Source organism: Gymnodraco acuticeps, unplaced genomic scaffold (assembly GCF_902827175.1).
Source record: "Gymnodraco acuticeps unplaced genomic scaffold, fGymAcu1.1, whole genome shotgun sequence".
In the NCBI taxonomy this organism is placed as follows: domain Eukaryota; kingdom Metazoa; phylum Chordata; class Actinopteri; order Perciformes; family Bathydraconidae; genus Gymnodraco; species Gymnodraco acuticeps.
In genome coordinates, this window is record NW_022991666.1 from 108,388 (window position 1) to 125,304 (window position 16,917).

General features: G+C 40.9%; 1 protein-coding gene and 1 non-coding gene across 2 annotated transcripts; one reads left to right on the forward strand and one right to left on the reverse strand.

Moving 5' to 3' along the window:
- Positions 1 to 8,846: 8,846 nt before the first annotated feature.
- LOC117534410 (serine/threonine-protein kinase/endoribonuclease IRE1-like) lies at positions 8,847 to 16,235 on the forward strand (the record flags this gene model as incomplete). The annotated part of the gene is made up of 5 exons (XM_034198603.1): positions 8,847 to 9,079; positions 9,390 to 9,508; positions 14,556 to 15,354; positions 15,756 to 15,925; positions 16,012 to 16,235. Coding segments are annotated over exons 3-5 (1,151 nt in total), but the record flags the coding sequence as incomplete, so codon positions are not given.
- trnal-cag lies at positions 9,425 to 9,507 on the reverse strand. Its single transcript has one exon. It is a non-coding gene; the product is annotated as a tRNA-Leu (tRNA).
- Positions 16,236 to 16,917: the final 682 nt, after the last annotated feature.

The window sequence follows — 16,917 nt, forward strand, 5'->3', positions numbered from 1 at the left end:
TTTACCATGGCTCAGACTTTGTTACTTGCAGTTACAGTTTCTCATTTTAGATTGTGCAAATTTTGCATTTGTTTTTACATGTTCTTTGTTCATGCTCTTTATCATTTTTCTGAGTTGGAAAGTTAGATTGCATCATAGTTTACTTTATACATATTTGTATTCTTCAGTGGTGAAGTATATTGCAAAGCAGCTCAGCCATGTGAGAAGACTTTTGGCACTTTTTCGTTTTTCGTTTTCTGAGTTGGAAAGTTAGATTGCATTCAAAATGTACAGAAATACTTAATTTTGTTAAAGCTTTTTATAAAAAATGCTTCTGACCAGAGCTTTGTTTCCTTGTCATTAATGTTGAATACCACCAGAGGGGCTCTCACCTGAAAGGTCTCTGCTTCATGTGTCTTCAGCAGAAGATCTAGACTTTGATTGCTATATTTTCAGTTAATATTGACCTTACTGAGCTTTAGCCATATCCGCTGCCTATCATAAAAAATGTTAAGTACAGTGAACCTTTCTAAAATATACAGTAGTAAAGAGACAAACCCACCAGCATTATAGTAGCCAAATTCTTGTTTGTGGGCTGTATATATAAAATTGACTTGAAAAAGTTGCTGATTTTAGAGTACTGGCACCTTTTTCATTCCAATTCAAGCACTGGTAATATAACAAATAATTCTCACATCGCTGCCATTACCAAGGCTAGCAAATCATGTGAGCCAATAGAATCACACCGTTGGTATCACGTGTTATCTCCCTGAGATTATCACCAGTTCGGCCAGTCGTTATCGTGTCGATGGGGATTAGAAACTGCCTAATTTGACGGGTTTTCGCCCAGTTTCTGTCAGATACTAATTACGATTGTTCAATGACTAAAGTGGGAACAAGAACAGGGTAAATACGGTTGTGTTTTTCCTCGTCGGAGTCTGTTGGAAGAGTTTCAAGCCTCGGCAATTGGCCACGTTTTTCTTGAACGGTAAACTAAGCTAATTAGCTAATTGGGAATCCACATTTACCACGGTTTATCCTGGCAATTGCATCATATAATTTGGTTTTTAAATTCAAACGTGAAGTTATTACGCATGCATTATTATAATTACTATTATTATTATAGTATTGTAACGTTCCCAAGATGAGTCGGAGACAGGCTTGTAGTTATTAGGCTTTAATAACTAGTATTTGAAGACAGATGATAACAGGTCAAGTACACTTCGTGGGTTCTACCCATAGACTGGTTCTACCGCACACTAATTTATTTCCTAAACCAACCACAAGATATAGCACTGTCTACGTCACAACTCCCCGCCCTCACACCATCACGGTGCTGCTCTATGATTGGCAGAGAGACGGGGGATGCCTAAGTGACACCCTGAGTAGCCTATCACGATCGCTACAGTATTTATGAATACATATAGGAGCTAACCTACTATTAGCAGCATTCACGGTAAATTCACGTTCACATGTTCACTGGTCTTTGCTGCCCCCTAGTGGATGTTCATAATATATGATCTGTAAAACATACACAAAGGATTGTTACATAATATGAGGTTCTTGGCACTCAGACTCTAGGGTCATTTTGTGATCATGGGGCATCACCCTTACAGCATCAGGACAATATCATATGGAGTCAGACACTGGAAGTGTGCTGGAGGCGTTGACTGGGACTGATGGAAGGATGAGGCTGATGGGACTGAAGAATCTGCGAGGTACGAACTAGCGGCGGAGGAATAATCATATATTAAAAGACAGCAGCATCATAAGAGGGCAACAAGAGTGACAGAGTGTGTCAGTGTGCTGTCTACCATCCTCTTAAAATACTCTGTCCAACAATATCAGTCTCATGAAGAAAGGTTTTTTAACGCTTATTCAAAATAGCAGAGAAACATGCATTCTTGTACTCAGGAGGGGACATTGACTGTTGATTGATTGTTGGAAAAGTACACAGTAAGTACTTCATAGTACTTGTGGGGGTAGTTTCACTAGTACTGAGTCCAACAGGATCAATCTCACGAAGAACTAATGGCAACAAAAAAGAATTCCCTCATCAAACTTAGCAGAAGTGGCTTGATTGTGTTCTCAGCAGGGGACTTTGACAGAGTATTTCTCAAAAAATACACAGTAAAAGTACTTCAATGTATTGTAAGTAGTAGGCTAACTAATACAAAGTCAAACAGTATCAATTTCATTAAGAACTAATGGCAAAATTATATTTTTATCATTCATCAAAGATAGCAGAAAAACATGCATTATGTACTATGGAGGGGACTCTGACAGAGGATTACTCACAAAGTACCCAGCAAAAGTACTTCATTTTATTTCTGGTAGAAGTCAAACTAGAACCGAGTCCAACAGTGTCAGTTTTCTTAAGAACTTGTGGTAACAAATATTTGTATCACTCATTGAATATAGCAGGAACAATGAAGAGCAGCTGATTTGAAAAAACAAACTAGAGAGGCGGCTGAGTGACCGCAGTGCAGAACCGCTGTAGTTTAAATCTCCTAACAATGTTGTCCATTTTAGACACAGGCTTATTATATTTACAGCCCTTAATAACATCAATTTTCTGGGCTCAATATGTGTCTTGGCCGTTTTCGTTGTGATCGCTAAATTCCCATTGTTTATAATAATCACCGGTCCTTCAGCAGGATACTGTAGTGATTACAAGTGTGATTTTAGCAAACGAGTGCTTTTGTTTTGAAATCACTTCCGTGAGTTTCGCCCCGCCCCTTGCACAGAGGCATGACAATACATTTTCAAAATGCTCAACAGTGCTGCCAAAATTATAAACTGACTGCTACACAATTAAAATAAATGCTTTTATATATTTCTATTAGATGTGACTCTTTAGCGCTTCTGTTATTATTAACACTGCTGCTTTAGTTGTTTTGACTGCTAAAATCCTCTGTTATTCCTCATTTTAAAGCCGATATTCCGTGGGGTCGGGGGGCTCGGGTCCTTGTCACCTTTTCCATACCTGATGAGTTTGCATCCCTGATAACATGGAAAAGGAAATAAAATACGTTTCATAGGAGGATGTGGATTTATTTTCTCTCACCTTGTAATTACACAATCAAACAATCTATAATTTAGCTCTGACCTTCACTCACAAAAAAACATTTTGTTGAATTGGACACATTTTTCAAAGCTCTATTGACTGACATGCAATGACTGGGACTGATGGAAGAATCTGCGAGGAATTAACTAGGAGCAGAGAAATAATCATATTTTAAAAGACAGCAGCTTCATAAGAGGCCAACAAGAATGACAGAGTGTGTCAGTGTGCTGAAGGATAGACCAGCTATCCAGGTCAGTCTCTATAGACTTTCCAAGGGGTGCTGCCGGAGTACTGACTGGAAGTATTGCTGATATCAAGTCTACCATATCCTCTTAAAATACTCTGTCCAACAATATCAGTCTCATGAAGAAAGTTTTTTTTAACGTTTATTCAAAATAGCAGAGAAACATGCATTCTTGTAGTCAGGAGGGGACATTGACAGAGGAGTACTGGAAAAGTACACAGTAAGTACTTCATAGTACTTGTGGGGGTAGTTTCACTAGTACTGAGTCCAACAGGATCAATCTCACGAAGAACTAATGGAAACAAAAAAGAATTCCCTCATCAAACTTAGCAGAAGTGGCTTGATTGTGTTCTCAGCAGGGGACTTTGACAGAGTATTTCTCAAAAAATACACAGTAAAAGTACTTCAATGTATTGTAAGTAGTAGGCTAACTAATACAAAGTCAAACAGTATTAATTTCATTAAGAACTAATGGTAAAATTATATTTTTATCATTCATCAATGATAGCAGAAAAACATGCATTATGTACTATGGAGGGGACTCTGACAGAGGATTACTCACAAAGTACCCAGCAAAAGTACTTCATTTTATTTCTGGTAGAAGTCAAACTAGAACCGAGTCCAACAGTGTCAGTTTTCTTAAGAACTTGTGGTAACAAATATTTGTATCACTCGTCAAATATAGCAGGAATAATGAAGAGCAGCTGATTTGAAAAAACAAACTCGAGAGACGGCTGAGTGACCGCAGTGCAGAACCGCTGTATAGTTTAAATCTCCTAACAATGTTGTCCATTTTAGACATATGCTTATTATATTTACAGCCCTTAATAACATTGATTTTCTGGGCTCAATATGTGTCTTGGCCGTTTTCGTTGTGATCGCTAAATTCATCTTGTTTCCCTTTGTTTATAATATTATCACCGCTTTTGTTTTGAAATCACTTCCGTGAGTTTCGCCCCGCCCCTCGCTCCAGACCATTGAGTAAGGTAAAACGAAAAAAACAAAAAGGCCTCTCAAATGCTCTTCCGTTTACGTGTTTAATAAAGAAAAACAATTGGACGGTAAATACACGGATTGTAAAAGTTTCGCTTATTCTTTAAAATTCCTTAAAACTATGATTGTGAAATAGTAATATAAAAAATAATTGAGAGGCGAAGTCCCTCCCCTTCCGAAAGCCTCCATGGGACCCCGGAAGCGGAAAATTATACATTGAAGTCAATGGAGAGAGAAAGGTTATCTTTTGATCCCGTTTGAATTGTGCCACGAATGACACATATGATGTTTGTCAATTTAAAAGAACATTTTGCAAGTCAAAAAAATAAAAATGTGTCGTAAAACTGTGAAGTTACACATTTTTTTGTGTGAAACCGCTCAGTGAACTACAGGTCTCTGGTCTCGCACAATACGCGTCACCAACATAAAGATGGCCGTCACGTTAGCACATTTCACCACATTCTTTCAGAATGAGAATAACATTATTTTACGAGGTGAACTACAAGTCTGGGCACGTTGAGAGCCAGCATGCGGGACCGGCTTTACAAGGTTTCGGTGAGTAATATGAGTGCAATGTTTAACGTTAATATCAGCTAGCTAACATTAGCTAACAAGGTACACTAACGTGTTTTGTTTTAGCAACTAGTTTTCTCCTTAAGAACTTCGTGGTCTCTGTGTATGCTGGGGATAACATTAGTGTTCACAAGAACAAGGTACACTCCCGTGTTTTGTTTTAGTTGCTCTTCAGATTGAAGCGGCCAGTTTTATATCGACTATACTGTATGTGTGATCTCCTTTTTCTCGTTGTGTCATTTGAGTTTATTTGCTGTGTGTAGATTCAAGGATTTTGGTTATCTAGGCACAGCTGTGTGTGACTCCCTCTGGTACACCGGTATGTGTTTTCCTAATGTAGAGAGCATTGATTAATTAATAAACTACACACTGAGTCTAGATCCTGACCAAATCCTTTTTTATTGTTGATCAAATGTTTTTCAAAAATGTATTCATACACATTTAGAAAAATACAATGTACAATCACAACCAATACAACATAAATTACAAAAAATACAGAAAAAACAAACAATAACAACAGACAAGAGGACAACACTATGGAAAAATAAACCCTCCCACCCCCAGATCCGGACCATCCTTGTATTATTGCTCATTCAATCTATTATAGCATGCTAACAAATGGTACTTACTTTATTTTTACAGATCTGCATGGGAGACGATGGCGCGATGCAGAGCGCTGTCTGTGATTGTGCACAGGGGATGTACAAATGCAGCCACGCTGCAGCATTGGCAATATTTGCCATGTGGCAGATCAGCTCCACAGATGTTGAGTGCTAGTGGAGGAAGCCTGGCACTTAAAAAGTAGTCCAGCCGGTGTCTCAACTTTACCAACAGCGAGAGGAGACATACAACCCACTGGCCAGAGACATCGCCAACTGTCAACTGGGGGGTTGTAAACGAAGCCGAAGGGGTGAAGGCTTTTGTGGAGGCTTTTGTGGAGGCCTATCAAGTGACAGTGTTCGAATCGAGTCTGGTCTCTTTGTGAGTGAGTCGGGTGTTTTGGGAGCATCACCCGATGGACTTGTGCAGCCATCTGCCCTGCTGGAGGTGAAGTGTCCACACAGCCAGAGGAACATGACCATCGCGGAGGCAGTCCAGTTACCATCCTTCTGTCTCCGTGCGGAGGGTGGGTCATATATTCTCAAGGAGAATCACCCATACTAGCACCAGGTCCAAGGGCAGCTGCATATCACAGACCGGAGTCTCTGCTACTTTGTTGTGTGGACCACGAAGGAGGCGATCATCATCCCCATCCCCAAAGACCCTGCATGGCATGGAAAACTCCTCCTCCTGGAACAATTCTACACCCAGCATATGCTCCCTGTGTTGGCCAGTAGAGAGGAGGACATTTCAATAAACATACTCTTAACACCCTCGGACTCTGCGTTGTGTTTCGTATGTGTGATGGGGTGTTATGCAGAGGGGAGGAAAACAGGACACAGCAGATTGGGATTGTGGTGGAGATGCTGAGCAGTTATTTAATTGTTGCATGTAATTATTATTATACTGCGTGCTTCTGAGTTATTCCATCTTTTGCTGTAACATGGATCTGTATGTAACTCTATATTTACTTGTTATCTAACACACTTCCTTCTACATCATACACCATCATTATACATGATGGTGTATATAGGATATATATATTTGTATACATATCTGTAAATTGTATAATTTTATTTAAACGTCTTTTTGATCTCTCAAACTGAGTAAGATTGACAATAAAGTTGACTTTGAAAAATATATATATATTCTTTATGAAAATAGTTGACTGTTGTCAAATGAATCCAAATGAAACGTTGGACTGAACTACAACTACGCCTTTAAATCTCTACGGACTGTTTTTCAGTGGGATGGCAATTTCCTATCTTTAAACATTTATTAGTTTTTTCTCAGAACAGATTTGATTTTCTGAAGTTAATTTAACTTTGCCGACCATGTAAGGTCATCATTAAAAGGTACAATCAATTTGTTTATGGTTGACTAAAATAATGAAAAACATTCATTTGGATAATTTACTGACAGAATAAGAAACTCAATGATGCTCTACTTACCTGTTCCTTTTTTACAAAGTGAAACAGTTGAAACGATAGATTTTAGTAAACTTAAAAACAACCTTCTCCAAAAGCTATCAAGGAATATACCGAATACTTGTTTTAGAACTTTATTACATATTTGTATATAAATAGTTTGAATGATCCATAATTGACAGAAGCTTGTGTTTACACTGACCTGTTACTCATATATTAATGTCTTTGTAACTTCGGTAAACCACTACCTCACTAATTTCTTTCATTCATCACGGTTCAGTAAACTAAGTGATACATGAACCAGTTTAATCATTATAATAACGTAGGATTGCAACTCTTTGAAAATGTAGGTGGCTCTTAAAAGAGCTGTTGTGTTTGGGTGTGCTGGTCTCAGGTCAGTCTAAGCCCTCTCTCCACGGATGCGGCGGGCCAGCTGGATGTCCTTGGGCATGATGGTGACCCTCTTTGCTTGGTTCATCTTACTGGGGGGCAGCTACATGGATGTCGGTGCAGTCCACAATCATTGCGCAGTTGAAGGCAGAATGAATTTATTATTGACTCCGAATGAAGCACAACTTCATGTCATACAATACAATGACTTTATTTGTAATTGTGTAAAAACATATGAGCATTGATTAGCAAGCAGGACCTGCAGGAACAGAGAACGGTGATGGATGGAGCTGGGAAGAGAGAAGAATAAAGAAAACAGATCAACTTTATTATCGGATATTAAAAATTCAATTTCAAAACAAGTTGCCGCTCCTACAGTTTTCTAGTATGTAAAGATGATTTCACATGACCTATGCAAAATATCACACTCAATACATGTGTGTCTCTGGGGGGTGCATTGTGCCTTTGATGTATATGAATAATATACCATAACCAAATACTATTACGTACAGTGGAAATCAGGTTGCCAGAGCAGGTCAGTGTGCATGTTCCTCAACGTCTCAGCAGTTACAGGTGAGGTAAAGAAAATAAAAGAGAAAAAGGTCAGTAACAACACTTTAAAGTAACAACACTTTGAATAATTATCTCTTCTAACAATTTTCTCTCAATAAGCACACAACGACTGTCTTTCCAACAAACAGATTGTCATCACAATGAAACACGTCCAGAAGAATGTCATGCAAAGCTCCCTGCCTGCCTTCGACTCTCCCTGAACTGCTTCCTTAGCACCCGGTGGAGGGCGCAGTAGGCTACTCTTCAAATGTTTCACGAAATACTTACCATCATGTTTGGTTACTGTTTAACATTTTGGTTTACTTCATGTAATAAAATAATAACTTCATGGTAAGGCTACTAAAAATGACAAGGCTAAGTAATGTAATGCTAACTAACGTGCTCGCTACTCGTCGCTACTAGCTAGGTATCTAACTTGACTATGTTCCATGCACAACATGTATATTACCTATGATATTACCTGATATATCTGATCCAGCGACTCCTGGTCCTTTCATCAGACGGGAATCGATAGAAGGAGCAAGTGGTATGATCACTTTTATGACTACAACCTGGTACAAAGCACACAGGCATCTTGTAAAAGTGAATTTATTTTTAGCGATCTATAATTTATTGGACGGAATAAATCAGTTATGAGATCTTCTTCTTCTTCGCTTTAATTACGAGTCTTTTATAAATCACCGAGCATGCCTGTGACATCACTTACGCGACCCAGAATGGGATTTGGGATTTGTAGTCTTTGTAGTAGCGTATTATTCATAGTCTTATATTTCAGCAGTTTTACGACAAAATGTGACTTTTTTGACATGGAAATGATTGTTTACGATTGACAAACATCATATGTGTAGTTCGTGGCACAATTCAAACGGGATCAAAAGATATGTGTTCTCTCTCCATTGAATTCAATGTACATTTTTCGCTTCCGGGGTCCCATGGTCCGGAAGTAGATGGGCGTGACTTCGCCTCTCCATTGCCAAGGCTAGCAAGTCATGTGAGCCAATAGAATCACACCGGGGCGTTATGCACCATTTGCAATCCGCCAAAGAAGAAGCGTTATCTCCAGTGCAGTTCGCTTCGATGATTTTTTGCCCAGATTCTCTCAGATACTAATTACGATTGTTCAATGACTAAAGTGGGAACAAGAACACGGTTGTGTTTTTCCTCGTCGGAGTCGGATGGAATAGTTTGAAGGACTTCAAAAAGCCTCGGAAATCGGTCACGTGTTTCTGAACGGTAAGCTAAGCTAACTAGCTAATTAGCTAATTGAGAATCCACACTTATCACGTAATTTGGTTTTTAAATTCAAACGTGAAGTCATTACTCATGCATTATTATAATTACTAATATCATTATAGTATTTATGAATAATTATTGAAGCTACCCTAATATAAGCTAGCTATTAGCAGCTTTCACAGTAAATTCTCGTTCACATGTTCACTGGTCTTTGCTGCCCCCTAGTGGATGTTCATAATATATGATCTGTAAAACATACACAAAAGGTTGATTTTGTTTTTCCGTGATCGTTTTTGCCACTTTGCAACAGTACGTAAGGTGAAACAAAAAGAAGGAAAATGTTGTTGTCAGAAGTGGGATTCGAACCCACGCCTCCAGAGGAGACTGCGACCTGAACGCAGCGCCTTAGACCGCTCGGCCATCCTGACTGTAAGGTACTTCTTTCTCCAAATCGAATATAATTGATCAAAAAGTTAATAATAAGCCTACAGTATGTTGAAGTAGTATACATATTACCATGCTGATCAATACGACAGTCAGTTGATCTGAGAGAGTAATCAAGCTCGGATTTCAAGTGTAAACAGGTAGGATTAGCAGAAGGAATTCATATTTTCATACTTCATAATTAACTTTACAAATAGAAAGTGTCAGTACAACATCATGTGCAATGTCTCCCATCGTCCACCAGAGGGAGACACACACCATAAGATATTCCAAACACACCGACAGAGGAGAAATTAACTTGCTTTAAAGTTCCCTAATGGCGTCCCTCCCAGGAAACAGAACTCAATAATTCATAACAGGCTCTCGTACATTTCAATGAGCTTTTAATTAGGAGGGGCCCACAGTAATTGTCTCCGAGGCGGTCTAACAGGAGGACAAACACTCGGACAGATTGACAGTCCTCGTGGCAGATTGCAGCAAATCACCTAATTATAGGAAGAAGTCAAACCTTCGCACTCTAATGATGATTATCTTGGCTCTATTGGGTCATTTCACAAATCGACAGAGAGATAAAGGATAGGAGAGAGTGACAAATACCTCATCTTTGATTCTGATCTATCAGCACATTGCATTTCCATCACTCAGGCCACCAAATTGTAACGAAGAATTCAGTTTTCCCTAAGTATCTTAATATTTTGTTTACTGTAAATTGGTATTTCAAAATGTATATTTTCTAATGCTGATTTATTTCTATTTTGAGATATTTCAATTGTTTATTTCTCTTATGTGCAATTAGGGTTGCAAAATTCCGGGAATTTTCAAAGATGGAAACTTTCCACAGGAATTTATGGGACTAAACAGGGAATTTTCAAAATGGAAGGTTGGCTCTTCATAGGGAACTTAAATATAGTTGTGGAAAGTATATTTGAGCATAATCTTAACTAAAACAGATGCCATTCAAGTACACTTGAATATCCATGCCATAGCACCCTGCATGGCTATAGGCTTGTCACGATAATTAATTTAGTTGGACGATACATTTTTCTCAAAATTATTGCGATAAACGATAATATTGTTGGCACCGTTGTAAGACCATTTTAGACCACTGACATAATGATAATATATAATAATAATTCAAGTACATCGTTTCAAACATAACTTTTTATTGAACATTCAACATTGCAAATGAAATGTGAAATAATATTAAAATAAATAAATTATATAATAAATAAAACAAATTAATTAAATTATAATAAATAAATTAAATGACACAAAACCAAAACAATAAATTAAATAGTCAGGCTGGAAAACAGAGCTATCTATCTATTATATATAAATTAGGGCTGTCAGTCGATTAAAATAGTTAATCGCAAATTAATCGCACATTTCTGATCTGTTCTAAATGTACCTTAGAGGAATATTTTTCAAGTTTTTAATACTCTTATCAACATGTGAGTGGACAAATATGCTTTATGCTAATGTTTATTATCATTAGAACAATGACAAATATCCTCATGAATATTAAACACAACAACTTCTGTGTGTGTGTGTGTGTGTGTGTGTGTGTGTGTGTGTGTGTGTGTGTGTGTGTGTGTGTGTGTGTGTGTGTGTGTGTGTGTGTGTGTGTGTGTGTGTGTGTGTGTGTGTGTGTGTGTGTGTGTGTGTGTGTGTGTGTGATGGACATTGGAGCTATGTGCAACTCAAGGCATATGCTCGAACGGGAGCTGCCTGGACGCTGCAATCATGTTGCGCACACTATCCGTGCTGAGTGTGCTGACTTCTCGTACAATGTCCCACTGTCTGGCTTCCTGCATAAAGTCAAGTGCTCGGCGCAGTTGTGGCGAAATGTTTTCATTTAAACAGCTCCATATCCGTTAGCGCAGCTAGCTAGCACCAGATGCTAACAACAACAATGCACGTAAGGTCTCTCTCTCGCTCGCTCGGGCCACACATACACACACCCTCCCGGTCCTCCCAACAGCCAGTCGGTGCCTGCCGGTGAGCGTGGAAGTGTGGTCTGCCACAAGCGGGCGGCAGGAGCGGGGCTGTCAGCATCAGCTTGTTGATGGTATTTTAAACTCGATGCGCTCTGAAACTACGGGAGCGGCTGAGGAAAAAAAATACACATGCGTTAATCGCGTTAAAATAATTAGTGGTGTTATTTTTTTTTTGCGTTAAATTGACAGCCCTAATATAAATATGAGCACACATTATCTCACAAGCAAAAAAAACCTCCTTAAAACAACAGTCAAGTGTACAGTCCACTGTCAAAGACCCAGATGCCTCAACAGGCCATATCCAAATCTGTTTTTCAAAGTTTTCGAGCAAGGAACACCAACATGTCTGCATTGTCGGGCAAATGCATCTTTGATTGTAAACTGTCGGGAAGGTGGGGGCTCTCCATCTCCAGCCGCCGTGTTTGCTCCCAGCTGGGAAAACAGAATGGGGTGGTTGTGTTTTAGGTGTAGTTTAAAATGCGTGGTATTGCCTGCTTTTGTCGCTACCTTTTTTAAACAAATGCGACACACCGCCCGGCTCATTCAAGTCCGTTGGTTCGCCTCGTTGATTTGGCTTGAATCCAAAATACTGCCACACCGGAGAATCGAGATGTGTAGTTACTAGTTAGGTTTTGTAACCAAACCTGCCTTTAAATTCCCCGCGAGTAAGTCACATGTTGTCTCCCGTTTGTCGCTATATTATTAATTTGGCTGCTGCACGTGCACGCGGAGTGTCCTGACCTGGCTGTGTGTCAGCCCCGCCCCTCACAGCGCGCGTGGCCGGCAGCCACAGTGCGCCTGGCGGCCACAGCGCTCCTGGCGGCCACAGCGCTCCTGGCGGCCACAGCGCGCCTGGCGGCCACAGCGCTCCTGGCGGCCACAGCGCTCCTGGCGGCCACAGCGCTCCTGGCGGCCACAGCGCGCCTGGGCCCCCCGGCCACAGCGCTCCTGGCGGCCACAGCGCTCCTGGCGGCCACAGCGCTCCTGGCGGCCACAGCGCTCCTGGCGGCCACAGCGCTCCTGGCGGCCACAGCGCTCCTGGCGGCCACAGCGCTCCTGGCGGCCACAGCGCGCCTGGCGGCCACAGCGCTCCTGGCGGCCACAGCGCTCCTGGCGACCACAGCGCTCCTGGCGACCACAGCACTCCTGGCTAAAATGCTGTCACATCCTTATGTAAACGGAAATGTATCGAGCTCAGAAAAGTTATCGAGTCCATTTTTATTTATCGTACGATAAGTCAATTTATCGATTATCGCGACAGGCCTACATGGCTATTGAGACCACACAAAGGTTCACAACAGGCTCACCCATCAGAGACCGGCGGGATTGCTCCAGCCCCTTCCTATCCCAAGTCGACCCTGGTCACATATTGCACTGGACTTTGTCACTGGCCTACCTCCCTCACAAGGTAACACAACAATTGTTACAGTTGTTGACCGTTTCTCCAAATATGCCCATTTTGTAGCCCTGCCCAAGCTCCCCTCAGCCCTGGAGACCTCCCAACTTCTCACCCAGCATGTATTCCGTCTGCATGGAATCCCGGCTGACATCGTCTCTGACCGTGGCCCTCAATTCACCTCTCATGTTTGGAAGACTTTTTGTCATTCTCTTTGTGCATCGGTCAGTCTAACTTCTGGTTATCATCCCCAGTCTAACGGCCAAACTGAAAGGGCCAATCAGGACCTGGAATCTGCTCTCCGCTGCGTAGCCAACCGAAATCAGTCAACCTGGAGCTCCCATCTACCCTGGGAAGAGTATTTCCTCACTTCTTCAGCTACTGGTCTCTCTCCATTCGAAGCCTCCTTAGGGTACCAGCCACCCCTGTTTCCTGAAGAGTAGAGTGAGTTGGCAGTTCCATCCGTCCAGCAACATGTTCTTCTTTGCCGTAAGATCTTGGCGACACTCGCTCTGCTCTCCTTCGGACTTCCGCCAGAAACCAGCTGCCAACCGCCATAGACATGTCGCTCCCCCATATGCCCCTAGACAGTCTGTTTGGTTGTCTTCCAAAGATATCCCCCTCCTTACCGAGTCTAAGAAGTTGTCCCCTCGGTTTATTGACCCCTTCCCCATTGAGGGCATTATTAACCCCTCTGCTGTCCGCCTGAAGCTTCCCAGAACCATGAAGATCCATCCCACTTTTCACGTGTTCAGTTCACACCAGCGACCTGTGCCCTCCAACCGTTCCCCCTTCTAATAAATTCAAATAACTTCATATGTAATGCTTTTTGGACTTAATCTTTTAGTTTGTATTGTGTTACAGGAAACATAAAATGTGTGTGCATATGGTTATAACCTGAAGACACGATCATGTCAGCAGACTTATAACTGGGTCGGTTTAAAATGAGATTGCATCAGCCTTGGTCAACGTTTTATTCCCCTTGATCAAGAGTCGTTGGACAAGGACTAGTGTTTTAAGCATTTTTGATATTCCTTAATCAGTTATACTGGCAGGGATATCAAACCATGACTAACTTTGTTTCTGCCGATTAACTTTTTGTATTAGAAATAAAAAAGAAATTCTCTTTTACCTGAACAAAATGTACTTGCCAGTCTCTTTGGCTTCACTTTAATAAGTATAGAAATAAGAAGTCACATGATCATATACCTCATCTACGTGTGGCTGCCCCATTGGCAAATATGTGTATGGTTTTTACTTGATGTCTTTAAACCTTAATTTCTTCTTTAAACATTCATTGTATGTGTTTCTTAATAACCCTAATGAAGACCACAAGCCAGGCACTTTGGTCGATAACAATAAGTTGGTATTTATAACAAGGGTTGCCCGAGTTTTAAACTCTTTTCTATTCCTGTTGATTATACGCATACACCAATATTGAAAAATCTGTCATCAGCTAAAACGTGGACTATATCTAGCCACCAACCAAGTTCATCTTGATTACTCCTTTAAAACACAAGTAGTTCATGTTTAATATATTTAAAGAACATCAAATATGCTTGCTAAGGACCAAGTGTAACATTACATTGGATGGGATTTCATGTTTCACAATTTGACACCTGTTTTTGTCTTCCCACAGATACTTTGAAGCAAAGAAGTTGATATCATCCCACAGTTTCAAATGGAGCACACTTCTACTAGAATCACCCTACTCCTGGGACAGCTTTCACTTGAGCAAACTGACTATAAAGACATTCTGGAAGAATTATTTATGATAACACGGAAAACAAAAGGCACCACAGACTGGGATCCCAAATTGAATGCGGCGGTTTGCAAGGCGATTGCTCCTTTTGTGTCTCAAGACTACTCTGATGACATTCGAGCCGTCATTTATGACATATATAAACATGTACTTTCAGGTGGACATGTTGACACCACAATGTCATCAATAAGACACAAAGGGCCACACATCAGCAAAAGGTGGAAAGAACAATTAGAGAAGCTTGGGAGTACTGATGAAAGTGAAGTAACCAGAATTGGGAGCATGAAGTACGTGAATAAAGATGAATTCCGCATAGCAGTGGGAAATAATGGTACTGAAGTGTTTTTGGGGCTGAGAGATGATGGCACTGAAATTGCTATTAAGAAAGTGACAAGATGCAACTATGAAGTGCTGAAGAATGAGGAAGGATTTCTACGACTTCCAGGGCTTAAGCATCCATCCATTGTGAGATACATTGACCAATCGGAGGATGACAACTTTGGATATCTTGGTCTTGAACTGTGTGAATACACCTTGGAAGAATACATAAAAACTCTTGATGATATTCACTTGAGGAAGCAACTTGTCTTTGAAGTTCTCGACAGTTTAAGGGTGCTTCACTGTCGAGATCCTCCCATTCTCCACCGAGACCTCAAACCACAGAATGTTCTGATCGGTAAGATAATAATAATAATGGGTTCCATTTATAAAGCACTTCATATTTGATTTCAAATCCCGAAGTGCTACAAGTAGTGAGCATGAACAGTATAAATAAACATTACACAACACGGTAGAATTAATAAAAAGCAATATAAAAGTGTGATAAAAAGGTCTAGGCAAAGGCTCCTTTGAAGAGATGGGTTTTGAGGCCTTTTTTAAAAGCCTCCACGGTCTGTGGTGCTCTCATTTGGTCGGGGAGAGCGTTCCACAGATTGGGAGCAGCCGAGCAGAAGGCCCGGTCTCCCAAGTTCATTATACAATGAAATGATGGGGATAGGATTAGGAAACAATTATTATAATTCATAATTATCAAACATAATTGTATTGCTGAGTTTGTCCACCTGATTTGTCTTTCAGATATTAAAGGGAGGGCGCAATTGGCTGATTTTGGCATCAGTCGACGGTTACCCAAAGGACAAACAACTTACTGCACAGGGAAAGCAGGAACAAAAGGTTGGATGGCCAAGGAAACGTTATCAGAAGACGACGAAACCAAGATACCGTACAAGTCAAGCTCTGACATACAGGTCCGTTTTTCTGCTCAAGAAATGTGATCGGTAACCGTGGGTACAAACACTTTCTGAATTGCTTCAATGTTATGTTAATTCCTAAGGTGGCAGGGATGCTGATGTATTATATCCTCTCTGGAGGACGACATCCTTTTGGAGAAAAATCCTATGAACGTGAGAACAACATTGTAACAGGGAACTACACTTTGGACCATGTTCAAGACGTGTTGGCAAAAGACCTCATTGAGTGGATGATCGATGCAGAACCAAAGAACAGACCTAAAGTGGAAGAATGCTTGAATCATCCCTTCTTCTGGAAACATTACAGGTACAATCCCATCTATCATGGCCAATTGAATAAATGAACTGATTTTCTATTATGTGTATGTTTTACTGCATAGCGTTAACAAGACTTAAAGGTCCCATGTCATGCTTTTCCGGTTAGTACCCGTCCCCTTGTGTGTTATGAAGGTTTTTATGCATGTAAACGGTGTGCAGAGTCAAAACCCTCAAAGTACACCCTGTAGCGAGTAAAACTCTAACACAGAAAATACCTCCCCAAAACGCCTCGTTGGAGATACGTCACTGTCCATTGTTTACTTCCTGGGTATTGTGACGTAGGAATGGCCAGTAGCCGCGCCCAGAGCTATGACGCGATACGGTCATGCGGTACCCGGAACTAAATGGACCAATCCGTGGAGCCGTTACGTTTAGCCCCCGCTGATTGGTCCAAATTGACCAATCCACAGACTTCCTCACACACACACACTGCTGATCTCTCCTCCCTGGCTGCAGGCTGATAACAGACAGTTGGGATCGCGGCGGAATTCTCTCTGCAGACCCATTCTCTCTACAGACCCATTCTCTCTGCAGACCCATTCTCTCTGCAGACCCATTCTCTCTGCGTTTATCAACCTTTTTCTTACTCAATATCAAGCCACACTTATTGTTTTACTCGGCTGTGACTTTGTGTGTGCTCAGGTTGAGTTTGGCTGTGTATCGCTAAACAA